The sequence below is a fragment of the Myripristis murdjan genome, chromosome 9 (assembly GCF_902150065.1).
Source record: "Myripristis murdjan chromosome 9, fMyrMur1.1, whole genome shotgun sequence".
NCBI classification, from domain to species: Eukaryota; Metazoa; Chordata; class Actinopteri; order Holocentriformes; family Holocentridae; genus Myripristis; species Myripristis murdjan.
In genome coordinates this window covers 31566774-31584879 of record NC_043988.1, presented here as the reverse complement: position 1 = coordinate 31584879, position 18106 = coordinate 31566774, and the positions used below count along the sequence as shown (strand labels likewise).

General features: G+C 42.4%; 1 protein-coding gene across 1 annotated transcript in view; it reads left to right on the top strand.

Annotated features, from left to right (window-relative positions):
- Nucleotides 1-18106, top strand: part of dmrt1 (doublesex and mab-3 related transcription factor 1) — a 33130-nt gene that overhangs the window by 15009 nt on the left and 15 nt on the right. Inside the window, exon 5 of the mRNA XM_030061180.1 lies at nucleotides 17964-18106. This exon is cut by the window's right edge and continues 15 nt beyond it. Coding sequence (XP_029917040.1) covers nucleotides 17964-18106 — 143 coding nt within the window. The remainder of the gene's footprint in view (nucleotides 1-17963) is intronic.

Genomic DNA, 18106 nt, shown 5'->3' with positions numbered 1-18106 from the left:
CCTGCTATTGGCAGATGAGCCAAAAAATTAGTTTCCAAGACACTGAACTTGCAGCAGCAGATCTCTGGGCTAAATCTCACCAAAGCATGGCTGCTGATGGCGGTAACCTGGATTTCTGCCTTATTAGCTATGAATGTAGGTACATCTGATTCAGAGTATTGCTTAATATGTTTGTTTAACTGTTCATGGTACTTGGTAGCCGGCATGTAAGTGCATGATATGAGTGAGATAAGGAGGAGGCCAGCTGAGCCGCAACTGTGCAGTGAGAGAGGAAGAAACTAAGCCAAGGAACATGCTCATTTAAAAGCTTTCATTTTGCACTGTTGATTTTCTCTTTGCAGTGATTAATTTTTTATTTTTAAGTCTCTTGTCAATCAGTGTGTCCAACAACTTTCTCCTTGGATTTTCTGTTGATGGAGTTGGGTTGGCGCTCTTTCCTTTGTCTGTTCAACCATGGTGGCTATCGCTGCTCTTGCTATCTACTCAATTCTTCTGTGTATTCCAAACAAACCACTCCATATCTCCCTTTTATACCTGCCACTAGAGCAGGAGAAGTGGTAGGTTGGTGGTAGACCACACCACAGTGGTATTGTATTGTATTGCAGCTCAGTTATATGGGAAATAGGGGAAGAGGGTCCTTTAGGTCAACATCCTTCTTTCACTGAATCAATCCCCCATCCCACCGCCAGCACCACAAACCCCAAGACCCCCACATTTCCCCTTGTGCCCGTATTGGTTTATGACTTTCACCTGTCCTTTTCCTGTGAGGGCTGCACGTCAGCCTCCTGCCGCGAGTCGCCACGCTCCATTACAAGACAACAACACACTCGGCGGGTGGCCCCGACTCAGAACCAAGGCTCCTAGCCGGAGAAATGGGTGTCGTCTCAGTTCTTAATGCTAGCCTCCTTTTTAATAACATGTAAAAGCTAATAATGTGACAGAGAAGTCAGAGTCAGCTTCAGATCAGCAGTCTTGTAAAGTGACTCAGTCTCAGTATGTCTTGTTATTTAGGGCCCAGAAGGGGAAGTTTTTCCTGGCCATGACCTGAGTTGTCACTTATGCGCTGATTTTTTCATTATCTGCCCAGGAGACTCCCCGCTCAGCACTTCATCATCAAGTCTTTGCTTCAGCACCCGGCCACTGTGCCAGTCTCACCACTGCCCACTTGGCAAAACCAAACTGCTTAAAGCGATCCTTAGGGATGCAGAGAAACTGTCTGCTTTGGTCTGCGTAAAATGTGTTAGGACAAATTATTTTTGTTGTATGCGCAATTGTTTCTGTGTGTGAGTTGCATGTAGTCTTGAACTGACTGAAGGCTCGGCCTTGACTTTGTGCCCAGCTCAATCATCTTTCTTATCTGCACGGTGAAGAGCACTCAGTTGGGTTGAAAACACAGCCTCAGTATCCAGGTGGGTCATGTGTGCTTGTGCATGCACACTTTATGACTACGCAGGAGATGTAGTCTTTGCAGCAATATTTGAAAATATGACTGTTTGGGAAAAGTGTTTTTTGCTGGAATTTCCGAAATATGAGTTTACCATGATGACTTGCGAGTAAAGCTTTCTCTGTCAGGGGTTGAAGGCAGCACACAGTGAGTACCTGATACATAAATGATGCATTAGTATTCCTTTAATTCCTAGATCTCCAAAAGTAGCAAACACCCGAATAAGAAGCCTGAGGATATAAGCTGCTCCGTTTATTTATTGCGCAGAGACTTGTTTCAGTGTGAAACCAAGATGCAGCCGAGCATCCAGGAATTGTTTCGGTTTTGGCTAAGCTGTGCTGTGCACCTCCGGATCGGCCCACAAGGAGGAAGTAGCTGTGAGCACCGAGCCTACCTGCCCTCCCTCCCCAGCTGCCTGCCAAACGCAGCCCCGTCAAATTTATCTCCCGCCCAGGATAGGGCTAATCAGTTGGCCAAACACAGAGATCCAAATAACCTTCAGGAGTGCCACGCTGTCCTTTCTCCTCCTCGCCTCCCTCCCCCTCCCCTCCGCAGACCCCGCTGTCTCCGCAAAATTGCCTTCTGGAGTTAGTGAGCGGGAACAGTTAAGATTTACAAACAATGATGAAGCTTGTCATGCGTCTTTCTCCATCCGTCACGGCGGGCCGGGCGGAGCTGTGGGGAGAGCCGTCCTGGTGTTCTTCATAAAAGCCAGCTCCCTGTGAAATACGCCCCCGGCCGGCCTGTTTACTGCCCCGCGCTCGTCAGCAGCCCCGCCGCCGTAAATCGCCGAGCGGGAGGTGACAGCGCAGTCCATCAAACTCTCCACCCCACCGCCCCCCTTCCACCCCGCCGCCCTCCCAACATCTCACCTCACACCGTTCACCCCCCCCCCTCCATCTCCATCCCCCACAGCCACCCACCCCGCTTCTTTACCAGGATCTACCTGGGACGCTCAGATGAGCTGCCCCAAATGAGTTATGGCTGTTTCAGTCTTACAGGAGACAGCTTTTGGCAGGGTCTATCACTGTTTATGTTTTTCTTTTTTCCCTGTTTTTTTTTTTTTCCTTCTTCAAAATTCAAAAGTGTTCAAAGTTTGCGAGCCGTCTGCCACTGCGGCAAGCTTTCCCCTCACGTTCCTCTCTCACTTTCTGTGAAAAACAACATTTTCACTGAGTCAGTGGCTCGCGTCAGACGTCAAAAAAATCAAGCGGCGCAGCGCTGGCTATACGTTTGTCTGTTTTGTTATATTCGTGTCAGCACAGCACGTACAGTCATTTAAATGCAAATCAGAGTGTTGAGGTATTGCAGATGTTAATCCTGTTAATCGATAGACCTGTGTGAGCCCATTAAGTTAGAAATCCATTACTATCTTTCTAGATGATATTCTATTGATTTTTCTCGCTTCAATCCATACCGTACTGTACACCAAGTGAGTTACTGCGTATAAACTCTGTCGTCCCGGCTTCGCTGCCTCCTTTGGATAAAAACGACAGAGAGATTGGCGTCAATAAGTTTCTTTGTTTCCCATGTAAAATGGGCCTTACCAACTTTCAGATCAAATTACTTCAAACTTACACGTGCTCACACCCACACCCATTCACACAGGCTTAAAGAAAACCCTTGACACATACACCTTCACACGCCCGTGGTGACACTAATGCGGGAGTTGTCAGAAAGGCTTCTCACTCTTTGGGATTTATTGAACCCAAAACAAATCACACTTCTAACCCAAGAAGTGAGCTCTCAAAAGGAAGTGCTGTTTCATGTCGTGTAGCAGCCAGAGTTCATTTCCCTGGTCAGCGCCGAGGCGAGCACATCGCTCACCTCAGCCAACACACACGGAGGCTGTTTCACTGCCTCACAGAGGGAAAGCAAAGATTATCTTGTTGTTTTATAATGTGGTTTAGTATTCATTTTTTACTATAAACATGTTGCATCTAGCAGGTAAATCAGTTTATTTCACCTGGTATTTCTTAACTGAGGTTCAAATTCACTTTTCTTCAATGTGTTTTGATTGTTGCTGATTTTAAGATTATTTTTATGGAATATGTGCTCTATCATCAAGTAAAGTGAAAGGAAAGATTGGAAATGTTGCAAAAGTTATTAGTCAGATCCAAACACAACACCATGGCTTCATGGTAAACATCCGCTGAGGCACTGGAACAGCCTTATATTACAGTTAAATAACAGCATTTTTACTTGCACACTCACAATGAAAACATCAACAGCCAAATATGAACTTTATGTTAAAGACAAAGATGAGACACTATATTTAGTAGGTCTGGGTTAAGTAAAAGGTTAGGGTCAAAGTCCTCTCCTGATTCAAAATCATCACAATGTTTGGGTGCTGATTCGATATGTATTGTGATTCTTAAGTATTGTGATTCTACCAGAATTGTGATTCATTATTATGATTTATTGCAATTTTTATTGCTTTTTTAACTCTAGACTGTGGGAAAAAGTTGAATCATGTGCTTCTAGAGACTGTACATCATTAGTCATATTTCCAGAAACAGTGCAGATCAAGAGTTTAAATATTTAAGCACATAAGTGTAGTGATTCTGTATAGTTATAATATTGAATTGCAATACTTGTATGTAAGTACTGTGATTCGATATTACAATACTATGCAATACTTAAGTGAATTTATTTTTCTTCCCCACTCCTAATATTTTGTGACAGAAGCAAAGCCTCCACAAAATTTTAATTGTGTAATATCAAAGTGTGATTTTTTTTTTTTTTTTCTCGCAGATTTGCAGTTTTGATTCATTCTCACATCTTGGCTTATGAAGCATCACACACGATAAGAAAATTGTATTTGAAAGAAGACAAGACTTTGCAGTGTTATCATATATCCTTTGTTATATCATTAACTCTGTGATTTTTCTCTCATCGGCACATAAAAACTGAAAATGCCACAGTTTCCCTGACGGTTTTTCACAAAATGACTCCGTTTTGGCTCAGATAATAAGTTCTGGTGGCGCAGGGTCCTAGCTGTAATTAAGAGCCAGTAGCAGAGAGAGTGAGGCTGTCGCTGCTCCCAGAGGGTTTCACTCTCAGTGGGCTGCTGGTTGAATCCCTCTGCTGCCTCCTGCATACAGACAGCAGGAAAACTCCCATCTGACCTGTCAGGCTCTGTTCCCCAGCCTGCTAAGTGTGCTAAGTGCCCCTCTAGCCTCTGGCGCTGTGGATGGGCTAAATACCAGTGTAATTGTCTGTTCAGGGCACAAGCACCGTTGTAATGTGTTGTACAACACCACCATTAACACAAGCCTGGGGCTGTGGAGACATTAAATGGCCAGGGCTGTGTAGTTTATGTCCTCTTCCCCTCTATTTCTCTCTCTCTCTCTCTCTCTCTCTCCCTCTCTCTCTCACACACACACACACACACACTGTCCAGCTTTGAGAAGCTTGAGAAGAAAATAAAAATAAAGTGCTTAACATGGCTTGTATTTTACATTATGTTCAGTCCTCTGTGGGTATTCACATTGTCAGTGTGTGTTCTCACCAGTGACGGGGAACACTGCTCTTGAAAGTAAGAAGTTACATCACAACATTACTGATTACATAATAGCGTTACCTATTTCAATAAGTAACATGTGATAGTACTTAAGTTTCTAAAACCAGAAACTTTTTGCAATTATTACCTCCCTCTTAACACTGTGGTCAACGAGCTGCTAAGCCGTGCACAGCTCATAATTAACTCTGCAGGGTAATATCAGGCTTGTCCTTTTCACTCACAGATTCAGAGCAGTGGGAGTGCCTCCACAGTGCCCAGGCTGTCGATAGCATTTGCTGGCTGAGTGAAACACAGAATCAGCAGTAAACCTACACCCCCTGTGTGCAGAAACTGCTCAGGGAATTGTTTTAGTATTTGTTTTTGTGCCCAACAAAAGAACTGGTAAGAGCTTGCTTGTTTCAAAAAAATGAAAGCACTTGGTTACTTGAACTAAAAACAAACGCGTCACCTCCCGACACTGGTTCTTAAGTAATCTGGTTATTGAATCCATGAAGCCACAAGGAAGCAGTGTCTCAGTCTGTGGTGTGTGGCTTCCATAATTTGAAGCCACACACCACAGTTTCCGGTTGAAATGTTGGGGAGAGACAAAATGCAAGGAGGAGCTGTCCAGAAGTTCGAAATGCCTTGCGTATTGTTTAAGCTGTTTCAGATTTCTATAAAATTAATTCAATAAATTCTAGCTACCAGGATGCAACCATGATGCCTTGGACAGAGAGGCACCTTGCAAAATATGTAAATATATTGGAAAAAGCGCAACAGACAAACAAAACGTGGCTCCTCAGGCTCCTGTTCTTCCTCAGGCAGCCTGAGGAAGAGTACTGAGGAAGAGTATAGACTCAGTGTGCTGCATAGACCGTGCCAAGTGGGTTTCATCTATCTGCCCCTGTGAACGTTGTGAAGTTGCAGGTTTCACGCAATGATCAGCACCCTGCCTCACACACTGCCTTAGATTACACACACATTGCAGGCATACCTTTGTCATGAATCATTGTGGTATATATTTACTATAAGGTGTTTGTATGTGTTTTTTAAATTACACTCTTACTCAGGGGCTTAAATCTTTTTGTCTACAGTGCTACAGGTGTAAATTGATCACCAGATGAAAGAGTTGAAAGGTTTTTGCTCGAGTGCTCACGTGCCCAGTGGTCACACAAGCATCATGGTACTATTATAACATATAAAAACATTAAATCACAGCATCAAGACCTTATCACAAAATGAGCTCTGCATAGAGCATGTATGGAAAGCAGCCATAGTGTAAAATACTGTTCGACTCACCTCTCCCGTTGCGCTCTCTGACATGTGGAAATTGTTTGAGCATATAACAAACTTTTTTTTTTTTTTTTTTTTAGTGTGTATAGTAAAGTTACGGTGTCTTCCTGTGTAATCTTGCTGTTGGAGTCACGGTGCTCGTATTGTTTTGAGCAGCGGCAGAGCCTCCGAGGGGAACTGACAAATGATGTTTCCCTGGCAGCTCTGTGAAACAGCTGAGCGATTTGGATAAACACATTTGGCAGTTTTAGCACCACGGGAGGCGTCCTCCTTTCCATAGCAATATATTTCACTCTTCTTGTGTCCTTTACTTTGGCATTTTTCTTACCCTGTCGACTCACAATGAATCTCTTGTTTAAAATGTAATGATAGAAAAGTCCCGCAAATATTGATTGGTCGCCTCAGCTCATTATTGTATATCCATAACTTTTGGACGGATCACGTCAAAAGGCCCAACGATAGACTGACAGGCCATTTTGTGAGTTGATGGGGCACAGTAGCCGAAATGGAGATTTAGCATAGGGACGAGGGCCGTGTCACGCCTCTCCGGCAGTCATTCCCACTGGGGACAGATTGGTTAACAATGCAGGAGCAGAGGTTCCTCTCTGCTTAATTAGCCTTTGACCCCGGCACTGATGCCTTCTGTCAGCCTGCGTTGGCCCTGCACTCCCCACAGCTCCATCGCAAACCAATAATGGGGATTTAAGTGTTTTGTGACCCACGGTGATGGCTGCGTGAAAGACTGCACCCCCGTGAACAGCTATCTCAAGAGCTCTTCATCTGGAAGACGAGAATGAGGAATATGTGCAAGACGCAACTGCAAACATGACAGAACGAATAGGCCTCGTTTATGAAGATGCCAAAAACTATGAGTTGACTTAATATTTTATTTCGCTGAAGAAGGTTTTTGATGTGGCTTGAAATTAGAAGCAGGTAGCAGCCATCAAACACATACAGTACTTACTGTAAGAGCAATGTTCATGGTCAGTGTGGGCATTTTCCTGCTCCTGGCAGTAGTATTTTACAAACTTTTACTTTTTTGTTGTAAATGCATCTGAAAATGCAGAGTCTTTAAGAGTTTTTAAATGGATGCGACCAAATCAGGTTCTAGTGAAGTAACAAGATGATATCCTTGTATATTTAGCAGTGTTTGGCCTTTTCACATGAATAAGAGCAGCTCTGTTGACACTCCTGCTGAAAGTGTCCTGGTTGTGATTTTTCCTTCACATATCACTCAGGGTTTCTAGACCAAGGCTGCGTGGCATTGCATGTCCTTCAGTTCTTATATGAGCTGCATGGATATATGGTACAAAATCAGATTTCAAGGCTTGCAAGCCTCATGTTTGTTGTATTTGGACACTCAAAATGCCATAACAGTAGGTAAAACTTGATTTACCCGTGACAGCAGTCGTAATTTTGGCATCAAGGCAGCCAGGCTTTTCCACAATTAGCATGAACAACAAAATGAAACAGTGGATAGACAGTCAAATATCATTGATACATGCACCTGGTCTTACCTTGTCCCAGTGGCATCCATCAGCTTGATGTCATCTACATCAAGGGCTCTAGTTTCGCAGACCAGGCGAGGCGGGGGCGTAGCGCAGATGCGCTTCGCCAACTGGGTGTGGCCAGGCGGATTTTCCAAGTTTGGCACGCCGTTCTCGGTGGCGCAAGTACTCCGCCATCCCTCCTACCGGCGGAGGGGAGGAGAGAAGGCATGGAGTGGGTTTGACACAGCCGATTCACATGTAACCAATCAAATGAGCCCCTGTCCTTGCCTTTAAAATGCGCTGCGTGAAGGCGTAATGAAAGTTTACACAGCTGACATGGAGGTCTATTGCCGCGGGCGGAGCGGAGCTCAGGAGACAGGCGCGGAGCGGAGACCGGCGAGCAGTGCGCACACGTCACCAAAACCTCACAGGCGGGCTTCTGGAATGTCAGACACATGAACAATGCAATAAATACCGAAAAAAACACTATTCAATGCTACGATCACAATCAGCACATACATATATCTCCATATCAACTGTCCCGTCACAGCTGATGTCAGATCAAAGAAGATTGGCACCGTTTGTGCTGATCGCTCCGCTCCGCCTTGCGCTGAAAGTAGACGTGGTTTCAGACGGCGAGCTTTTGGCGCACCTCGGCGAAGCCTTTTAGCACGAAACTGTCACTACGCCAAGCCGAATCTGTCGGCACCTCCCCCCGCTGCGCCACCACTCCCATCTCGGCGAACCTCCGCCTGCGAAACTTGGACACTGTCCGCCTCTCCCGCTTCGCCGGTCGAAACTAGCTCTGCGCGGGGTTCGCCTCACTGCGCCACCCCGCGCTGCGCCGGGAAACTAGAGCCCCAAGTCTGTTCATCAAGTCAGGAAGTTAGAAGCTCGAGGCTTGACTTAAAGTGAATTTGGAAAAGGCGAACTGGGTGAGCTGACGCCTCTGTCAAAAATAGAGGAAGGGCATCCGTTGAGGCTTTGGGGAAAACAGGTGTGTGTGTTTGCTTACCTTGCTCACAACATATGCAGACAACCTCATGATTACAATGCAAGCAGTCTAATTTTTCTTTGCCTTTTTTGATGCTCACTCATTATGTTAGCTGGTAAGACAAGGTGTTAGGCAGATGCTTTAAACTCAAAGGTGCATGAAATAACTAAAATATGCCTGAAACAAGCTTTAAACATGTGGGTGCAAATATGAATGTGCTGTCTTTTGTTGTTAATCTGCATAACTTTTGATCCAATGGCTGTCAGTTCATGTTGATAGCAGATTATGGGTTACATCCTAAGAGAGAGACAAAAATCAGATATGAGCAGTAATCCAAAATCATACATGCAGGCCTGCAGCGTAAATGTGGGGGGTTACTTCAGGCTCAGTGTTCAGTGTCTCTTTACTTGAAGCCAGCCTGCCTGGCTGCTCTTTGACTGAGTTTTCTGGGCCATTAAGTCCTGCCACTGGCCTAATGACGAGCCAGACGCCCGAGTCGTTTCCAGAGAGGCGAACGTCCGTCTCCATGAGGGTCATCCTCACTCAGCTCTGGTCCTCCTCTGCCACACATGGGGCCCTGTTTTATTTATTTATTTATTTTTGACACTGCTCGTATCGTTTTAATGGAGGCTATTCCATCTCAGGCCAACCTTGTCATGTGACAGGCAACTCTTCATTCCTAAGATTGAATTTTTTTGCTCCCGTGATAATGGCTCCCACTAAATGCTCTTGGATAACATTGAAACATGCAGAAAGTTGATAAGTTTTTAGATAACTTTCAGGTTAGGCACTGAACAATGTCACATTGTGTTTTAAAGTTTGTTACATATGTAATAACTTCTTATAACTGTACTAGACCATTAGTATAATAACAGTTCACCATTAATAGTGTAATAATCCTGTTAGCATGATGAAATTCTCTTGAATGTTATGAAACTGACAGATGCGCATGAACTGATGAAGCCCCTTGGATAAGAGGCGAAACGTCTTCCTAAGACAAATACAAGTCCAGTTGCCTACGATTCATTTTTGCCCAAAGAGAAACTGACAGATCATTGACAAAATAACTTTTTTCCTGTTGAAGTAACAATTATAACATAGTTGTGTTTTACATATATGTATAATACTTGAGTGTAATGCTAAATAACTCAGTGTGTACGCTGATTATTGTTGAGAAATGTATTGATTTATTAAGTAAAAGGTTGAGACCAAGACCTTTGTGTAAGTTTTATTCTTGCATGAAGGTCAGTCATCTTACAGAGTGTCAAGACTGTCTGTAGAGTGATGACAAGGCTCTGCCCTTGACAAAAGTATTTATGACGCAGTGGGAGTCCTCACTTCTGCCCATCATGTCAATAAATGTTACATGATGCATGCCTGCAGCCTTGAAGCAATTTTATTACACCAACGGGACGACTACAGAAATATTTTCTCAGTTGGTAGAGTTTTGTGTGGAATCTTTGTCACACAGTGTACTGGAGCAGTAAGCATGACTTGAAAATTGTTACTTAGTAAATTTAGATGCTAAAAAATTTAAAACCCACTAATACAGCTACCCAACAGTAGCGATACTTGCAGTGTTTTCTCTAAATAAAAAATAAAGCCTCCTTGATCAGTTTTGGGTGAACAAGAAAACACCCAGAGCACCGTGTGGAAGGTGTTTGGGGTTTTGTTATGCATATGAGGCTAACAAACATGGATAGGCCAAGGATGACAACAGGCCAATATGCAAACAGTGCTACAAAATGACAAAATGGCAAAATGATGGAGGAGGATGAACACATCAAAACTTGGCAAAGCACCTTAAGGATCGTCACTCCGATCTGCATAATGTTGAAGAATTTGGAGAGTTCAGTGAAAGCTCCCGTTTAAACATCACTGAAGCATTAAATTGGTCGGGTTGGTTGGGCCTCTATTGTAAAAATGCTATTCACTAGTAAATAAATGAGCCACTGTGGTGATTGACAACACACACAACTGCTCTGTATTAAATTATAAATACACAAATACAAATAGCCACCTCAATGTGTTGCGCCCCCACCACCCACCCACCCACACACACGCACACACACACAACCTCTATTACATTAATGGGAAATTCATTATGCAAATGTGATTACAACACCATTAGCAACACACTGTTATTGTTTGAGTAGTGTGTCAGTCGTATTGTTGTATTGATTTCATGTTAAGAGAAATTATTATCTTGCACATGATAGTTTGCAGCTGTAAGTGGCATGAATTACTTTCCGATATTGTTTGTGTATGAGTGTCTGCTCCTAACAGCATTTAGCACTACAACAGTGCAGAATCGTGTGTGTTTACTTAAGTGTTATCTACCCCCATGACCCCTGTGTACGGTGGATGAGTGCAGAGTATGAAACCCACAGAAGGAGCTTATCCCGGTGGATCAGACTGAATTACCATCTCCTCTCACATCTGGGCTTTTGTTCCCCTCTTTGGCAGCAGCAGAAATGATTGCACCTTCATTCACTCCCTCCCTCCCTCTCTTAACGGGACAAGGGGGAGGTTAAAAAAGCTTCCTTTTGTTATTCGACACAAAGACTGTTTAATAGTTTGGAAATCTTATATAGAGTGCTGAGTGACTGGGAAAAGGGCAAAAGTTCATTTATGAGAAACAGCTCTGCTTCAACGTCCCCAGCAGGTAAAGTCTATCTTGTTACACAGTCATTTTATACTTTTACACAACCAACTTCTTGTCTAATCTCCTGGAGGAGGGAAAAAAAAAAAAAAAAGTTTGGATCTGGCTTCCACCCCGTCCAAGAATATGGCAGATAAACTGTGTTTGCCCGGTTAATATGTCAGTGTGAGGACATTTCTGTGGGTGGCACTCACTTCACATGAAGAGATCTGGTAATTGTAGTTTTACTTGCACACACACATTTGTAAAAAGTGACACTTGGAGCAGTTATTAGGTGTTTGGAATAAGAACGAATATTGGTTGCTGACAGTTGCTTGTTTAAGAGTGTTCTTTAAATACACATAGTTATTTTAGACACTCATTTTGAGCCACTCAGTTTGATTTATGCTTCCAGGATAAGCCACAGTGTAGATGTTTTCTGCTTTATAATTAGAATCTGAATAAGAAACCTGCTGAAATTTGCCCTGATGGCAGAGGTGCTGACATCTTGGTAGCGTACCGCCTGTTACTGTACCCTGCAGGTAACTTGCTCGCTCTGTTCTGACTGAGTGTGGGTGGGACCAGAGGCTCTGATTGCATCTGTGTACTGCTGTTAAGCTGCAAAGGCACAGAGCATAACCAGCTGGCAAACACTACATAGGAAAGATTGAAAATATGCAAGAAAATTGCGTCAGAGTTCTCCATCAACCTCATCAGTGGATACAGCCAAACATTGTTTTGACGCATTTATTCTTGTAGTCTTTCAGATAAAATTTGCAGATAACTGGAGTTAGATGTTCACAGTTTTTTTTTGCCTTTAGGCCCTCAGACTGTTTCCTCTACTGGTTCAGTTGATTTTATACACCAGGATGTGCTGCCTGCTTGGTGTTAAGACACCAGTTGCGGATCATTATGCTTAAATTTAGTCGTTTTAGGAGAAGGTAGATGGTTGGAGCTATACTGACTGAACTACCCATCCCTCTGTCTGGTGCAGTGTAGATTGTGGATACTCGGCCTGGACCTGTTGGGGCTGGCCAAGGCGGGCTATTTCAGGCGATTAATGTAACCTAGAGATGGAGGACAAGCATAGTCCCGGGCTCGGGTCGGGTTTGGACATGAAAACCAATGTCTGTCGGATTCAGGTTGGGCTCGGTTACTGTGCTCCCATCTCATGTTGGGTTCAGACCAAAACATGAGGTCTGATCTGCAGTGAACTGAACCACTGGATGTACAGAGGTGAAAATGGTATCAAACTTGCCCCTCTGGGTATGTCCAAAAAAGGGGCAGAAGAACAGAATGAAAATTATTCGATAAAACAGATGTTGACAAAGTTTTCCTTTGGAGACATAGTTTGCAGTTGAAAAATGGTAATAAATTGCAATATACACTCCTAATCAAAATTTTAAGACCACTTGAAAAATTGCAAGAATTTACATTTTGCACTGTTGGATCTTAAGAACGTTCTAAGTAGAGAAATGGGAGTGAGACAAAAAAAATTGAGTAAGCAATTTATTGCAAACAACCATTAATAGGCTGTTCATCAGCTGATCAAAAGTTTAAGACCACTGCCTGTAAAAGCCCAAATCTTCGCAAAAATGTGGATTCAGTGTCATTTTCTGTCAGGTATCCACACTGTCATCCAATGTTAGTCATTTATTTATATTGGAAAATATAACTCTGAAGTATATATTTCAATTAAATACATTGTACACTTTATTGTAATTTGTGTCTTTACTTATTCAGATTTAGGTATTTAAATGGAAAGCATATTTACAGATGCTTTCTTCTGACTTTCAATGAGGTAAAGTCCTGGATGATCAAAATCCAACTTCTTTTTCTCGTACACTCGTGCCCAAAGTTGTGTATGTTTAAGAAAAAAAATGGGTAAATCAATATATAAATGTTCAAATAAAAGTTTAGTTCTGATTTTGTATTTTTAGAATACATGTGGAAAAATATTTCATCACTAAATAATATTTCATTCACAATATTTACAGTTGAGGTTCCTTACCCCTCTGTCTGGGCCCCCTAGTGGCAGTGAGGCATGTGGATCTGGCCTCGGGTGCAGTAGATCTGTTCACTCTCTCTGTACATTGTGTTTTATGGCGTACAGCACTTTGAGGTCTCGAAGCGCCTCTTCAAACGAAAACGATCTGAACAGACCTGCCGCTTTCCTGACCAACATTAGCCGAAACTTGTTCCACTTGGAGAGCATGTGACCGATCAATGATAAAAATGAACGGAGTCGCCTCGTATCATTAACAGGGGGGGAAGACCTAATTGAGAACAAGGCTCTCTGTGATGTTTCAGCCCGCCGACATTAATCTGTATTAAACAAGAACGCAGAGGACAGTCGGATGCAACAAGAACATGTGGGCCGCAGCGCCTTGTGATTTAACATCCCCAATGAAACCAACACGTCCAGTCGCACTCAGCCTTTAATTACATCATAGATTTCCTGCTGATGAAGAGGCAGAGAATTAACAGTGAAGTGGCTAATTCATAGCGGCTAGCCCTCACCCCCACCCCCTCCACCCACATGGCGTTATTGCTGTACAAGGAGCCTGCCGCTGAAAAGACCTGCTCGCACTTAGCTACACAAACATTAGTATTAACGATTGGGCTGCCAGTTTGGAATTGGTGACAAACTGCAGACGGGCAGAAATCAGAGTCCGAAACCAATCAGGAAGTTAATGAGGAGAAAAATTACTCTTTCTTTCCCCTCCCACCACTGCTGAGGAGGAGAGAGAGAGGGGGAGAGAGGGAGGGCGGCACACACCGAGCGAACCTGAATGAGGCCAGTCGAGTCAAAGGGATCAGGCGAACACAGGACATCGCCTCTTGTTTATGTCTCTGATTTCATTATCTTTGCTTAGACCTGACCTGACCAAACATCAAGTGACAGGGCATGAATTCACACGTGTGGAAAGGTACGGAGCGGAACGTTTTTTAGTATAAACTGTAACCCAGAAAACATTTAAACGGACATTTCTGGGTATTAACTGTGACCACTGGTGGTCAAATTTCATAGAAAGCAAAAACTAAAGGTGCCATTTTTGATAAAACAAGGAGTAAATTGTAAAAAAACAAAAACAAACAAACAAAAAAAAAACAATAAAATAACACTGATACAAGAGTGGAATAACAGTTACCAAGCACAAACGCTTCCACTGGTTATTTCTTCCATACTTCATGTAATGTATAATATAATATATAATGTAGATAGATAGATAGATAGATAGATAGATAGATATACTTTATTGATCCCAACCAGGGAAATTCTGGTGTTCCAGCAGCAACAGTAGAAACATACAATAAAGTTAACTAAAAAAAGAATAAAGGCTAAAAATATACAATAGAGACTATAAAGACTAAAGACTCAAAAAATACAATAAGGGCTAACCTAAGGAAAGGAGATACGAGATGTATTTGCACATGAGGAAGAGGAAGGACAATTAAAATGTCAGGAAAGTCCATGATGAGTATTCCCACATTTCATCTCTACGTTTTAAACTGAATGGCCTGTTTTTTGCGTATTACGCCGAGAATAAAACTTAAGATAAAATGAAACTTTCAAGTTGTGAATTAAATGTCTTGGGACTGGTTCATGTAACAACCCCAACCATTATTTTTAGGTAAATACAGTCAAGCTGAATTGATGTTAGTCCAGTCAGTCCAGGAAATTGAACTTTCATGAACTCCACTCGTCCTGTGTCCCACATTCAGCGTCCCAAAACATGGGAATGACATACATAAACCCTTAAAATGAGTGGCATTTCCCTTTACGTTCTCATTCACCCAACTGCAAAGTAAAGAAATTAACAAATAAAACCTACATGATGTTATTTCTCGGAATTCAAAAACATTTTTTTCCTGCAAGTATCCCTTTTCAGATAGCTGTTCTCTGACCGGCCTATCAGCTGCCAGCAGCACAGTGAGCGCTATCCAGAGAGCGGGTGCTAAAACGGCTGGGTGCACATAGCTCTTATGTTTACCGTAAAAGAGCTTAGGCTTTCATTTTTGTGTTTATTGTCTTCCCTTTTGAAAACAGGAAAGCCGCGCGATTCAATTAGCTATAAATCCTGAGCTTTGGTAAGAATAATTTTATATTGTGGGTCAGAATCCGATGAATACAGCGCTAACACAGAGGCCCATTCATTTTGGAGTGCTGATGTATTGGATATGACTCTGCTGGTTTATCTGTCTCACAATAGTATTTCGCTTCGCCCGCTTATTTACTTGCCTTCACGAAGACGGTTTTATTTTATGTGTGCTGCTGTACTCTGTACCTTTCCTAGAACAGAAGGCAATATTAATTTATCATATTAATGACTTTGAGGAGTATCCAAGAAAAAGATTTGTAGCCCTGATAGCCACCAGAGATGTGAGGTCTGTTTTTTTTGTTTGTTTTGTTTTGTTGTTGTTGTTTTCCCCATGCATAAGCATATTGTACCACACTGGGGCTGCACTGTATGTGTTTCTGCTGTTTTTTTGCATAATTCGGTTTGGTAAATATAGACTATATAGAAAGCACCTAAACACATTTTCTAATTGTCAACTTCCACAGGATGCAGGTAAAATTCCTGTTCTCACACATGAATAGACCTGCAGTACTATAGTCTACTATTGTAACAGAAAACCAGACTGACAGCATGTGCATTATGAGTTTAGCGCTCTTCAAATCTTTGGTGTGATATGCTTCAATACTATCATGACACTTGGGTGCCAATTCAATATGTATTGCCATTCGATTCAAGTACTGCGACTGATTATAATGATTTATTGCGATTTTTGTTTTTTGAATTCTGCTTTGGTTTGTGGGTGTAAAGTTTCACGAGGCTGTGATTATCCTGTCTACAAAAGGGAGAGCTGTGGCTGCCCAGAGAACCCATTTTCATTCAAATATCTGGAGGTCAGAGGTCAAGGGACCCTGCTGGAAATGGCCAAACTTTGGAGCAATATTTTGCCTCCTTGCTAGCAACCTGGCATGACCTACTTGGTATCCCTTAAGTTATCTAGTTTCATATGATACCATTATCTTTACTTTACAACAATTAAGTAAGCTAAAAAAAAAACCACCTAAGTGATTATTTCCCACCCCTCTTCATAACTCATGTAAAGTTGGTGGTTTAGCACAACTTCATGTTGCAAGGTGCAAACTTGGAAAACTAAGAACAGATATATTATTAAATTCAATATATTATCCATCATGCACATGGAGCACCATCAGCAGCTTTGGTGTTTGTTTAGTATTGCAGTGATCATTGGGCTCAGATACCCAGAAGGCAGTGTATTTCCTCGTTGCTCCATTTTGTTCCTACATCTCTAACGTCTAGCTGCTAACGCTACCAAGTTGCTTCTTTCTGTTATTTATTAATTAACTGCACCAAGTCACTTAAGTCACTTAACACACTGATACAGTGTTGTGCTCTTAGTACTAGTATCATGAGTTCACACAAATCTTTCCTGTTTTTTTTTTTTCTGTCTTTATTTGCTGTCATATCCCGTACTAGCCTGTGGTACTGAGTAATCCAACAGAGAAAACCCACAATGCAAAAATTCAATACTAACAGCAGCATGTAACATGTCAGACATCAAATCAAAGCAACTTGATTTTCTGCTTTTTGTACCTTAACCTGTTTTAATGTACAGTGACCTCAATTAATGATGTAAGATCAAGGCAAGGGCAATAACCTAAATTTAATATTGAAATATTGCCCCATCACAGTATTGCATTATTTGATGTTGTTCTCCATTTGCCCAATCCAACAGCAACCCAGTATTACCAAAAAAAAAACAAAACAACCTGACCCTGGTTCGATTTCAACCAGCTTGTCATCCCCTGCCTGTCCTGCCCTCCACTGTCATGTATTGCCAAATAGCTAGTCTTGAAAAATGTTTTATCTACATGAATTACCCGATAGAACATATTTCATGTGTATAATCAAAATTACTTACTCACACTATTACTGTTACTTGGCCATAAATATTTCAGTGGCCATAAATATTTCAGTATTTGGTACTATCTGATATTGACCCAAGATCACACCAGGCATGTCCACAGTGTTTTATTCAAACTCTGGAGCCTTAACCCAATTATCAGCTTGTTTGGCCAATTCATAACAACACTGTTCAAACTTGGGTCGCACTAAATAACCGTACTTAGATGCCTTCAAATGCAAATCTGACTCCTCTTTCAAGAGATCTGCAATGGTGTCGGCTAGGAATGAGATCTTAGCCTTAAATAACCACAGGAATCAGCCTTAAAATGCTTTTTAAGGCTGTTTATGGGTATAAGGAATTGGAAGTTGACACCTGATTGACACCAAAACCAACCATTTGAACCAACCATTTGAACCAATGAACAAACAAGTTTTGTTGCAGAAATGCTGCAGACTTTACCACTGTGGTCAAGACTAAAGAAAACAAAGTGTAGATGTGATCTCTCACACACAGTAGTTCAGTAAATAATGGATCAGGTCAACACTCAGTGGAGGGAGAGTGCCACATGCAGCTTCTCGTTTCTTTGCCTGCCTCCTTGTTGCTCTTTTCAAAAGTGGCTCTGAATCAGGACTGTGTCTCTGTCTTGTTTCCTGCAGCCTTCTCTCCCAGCAGCATCGCTGGAGGCCACGACTCCGCCATGGCCTGCCTGTCCATCAACTCCCTGGTCAGCCCTGATGTCAAGGCCGAGTGCGAGGGCAGCGCCGAGTTGGCCAGCTTCACCGTCAACTCCAACATGGAC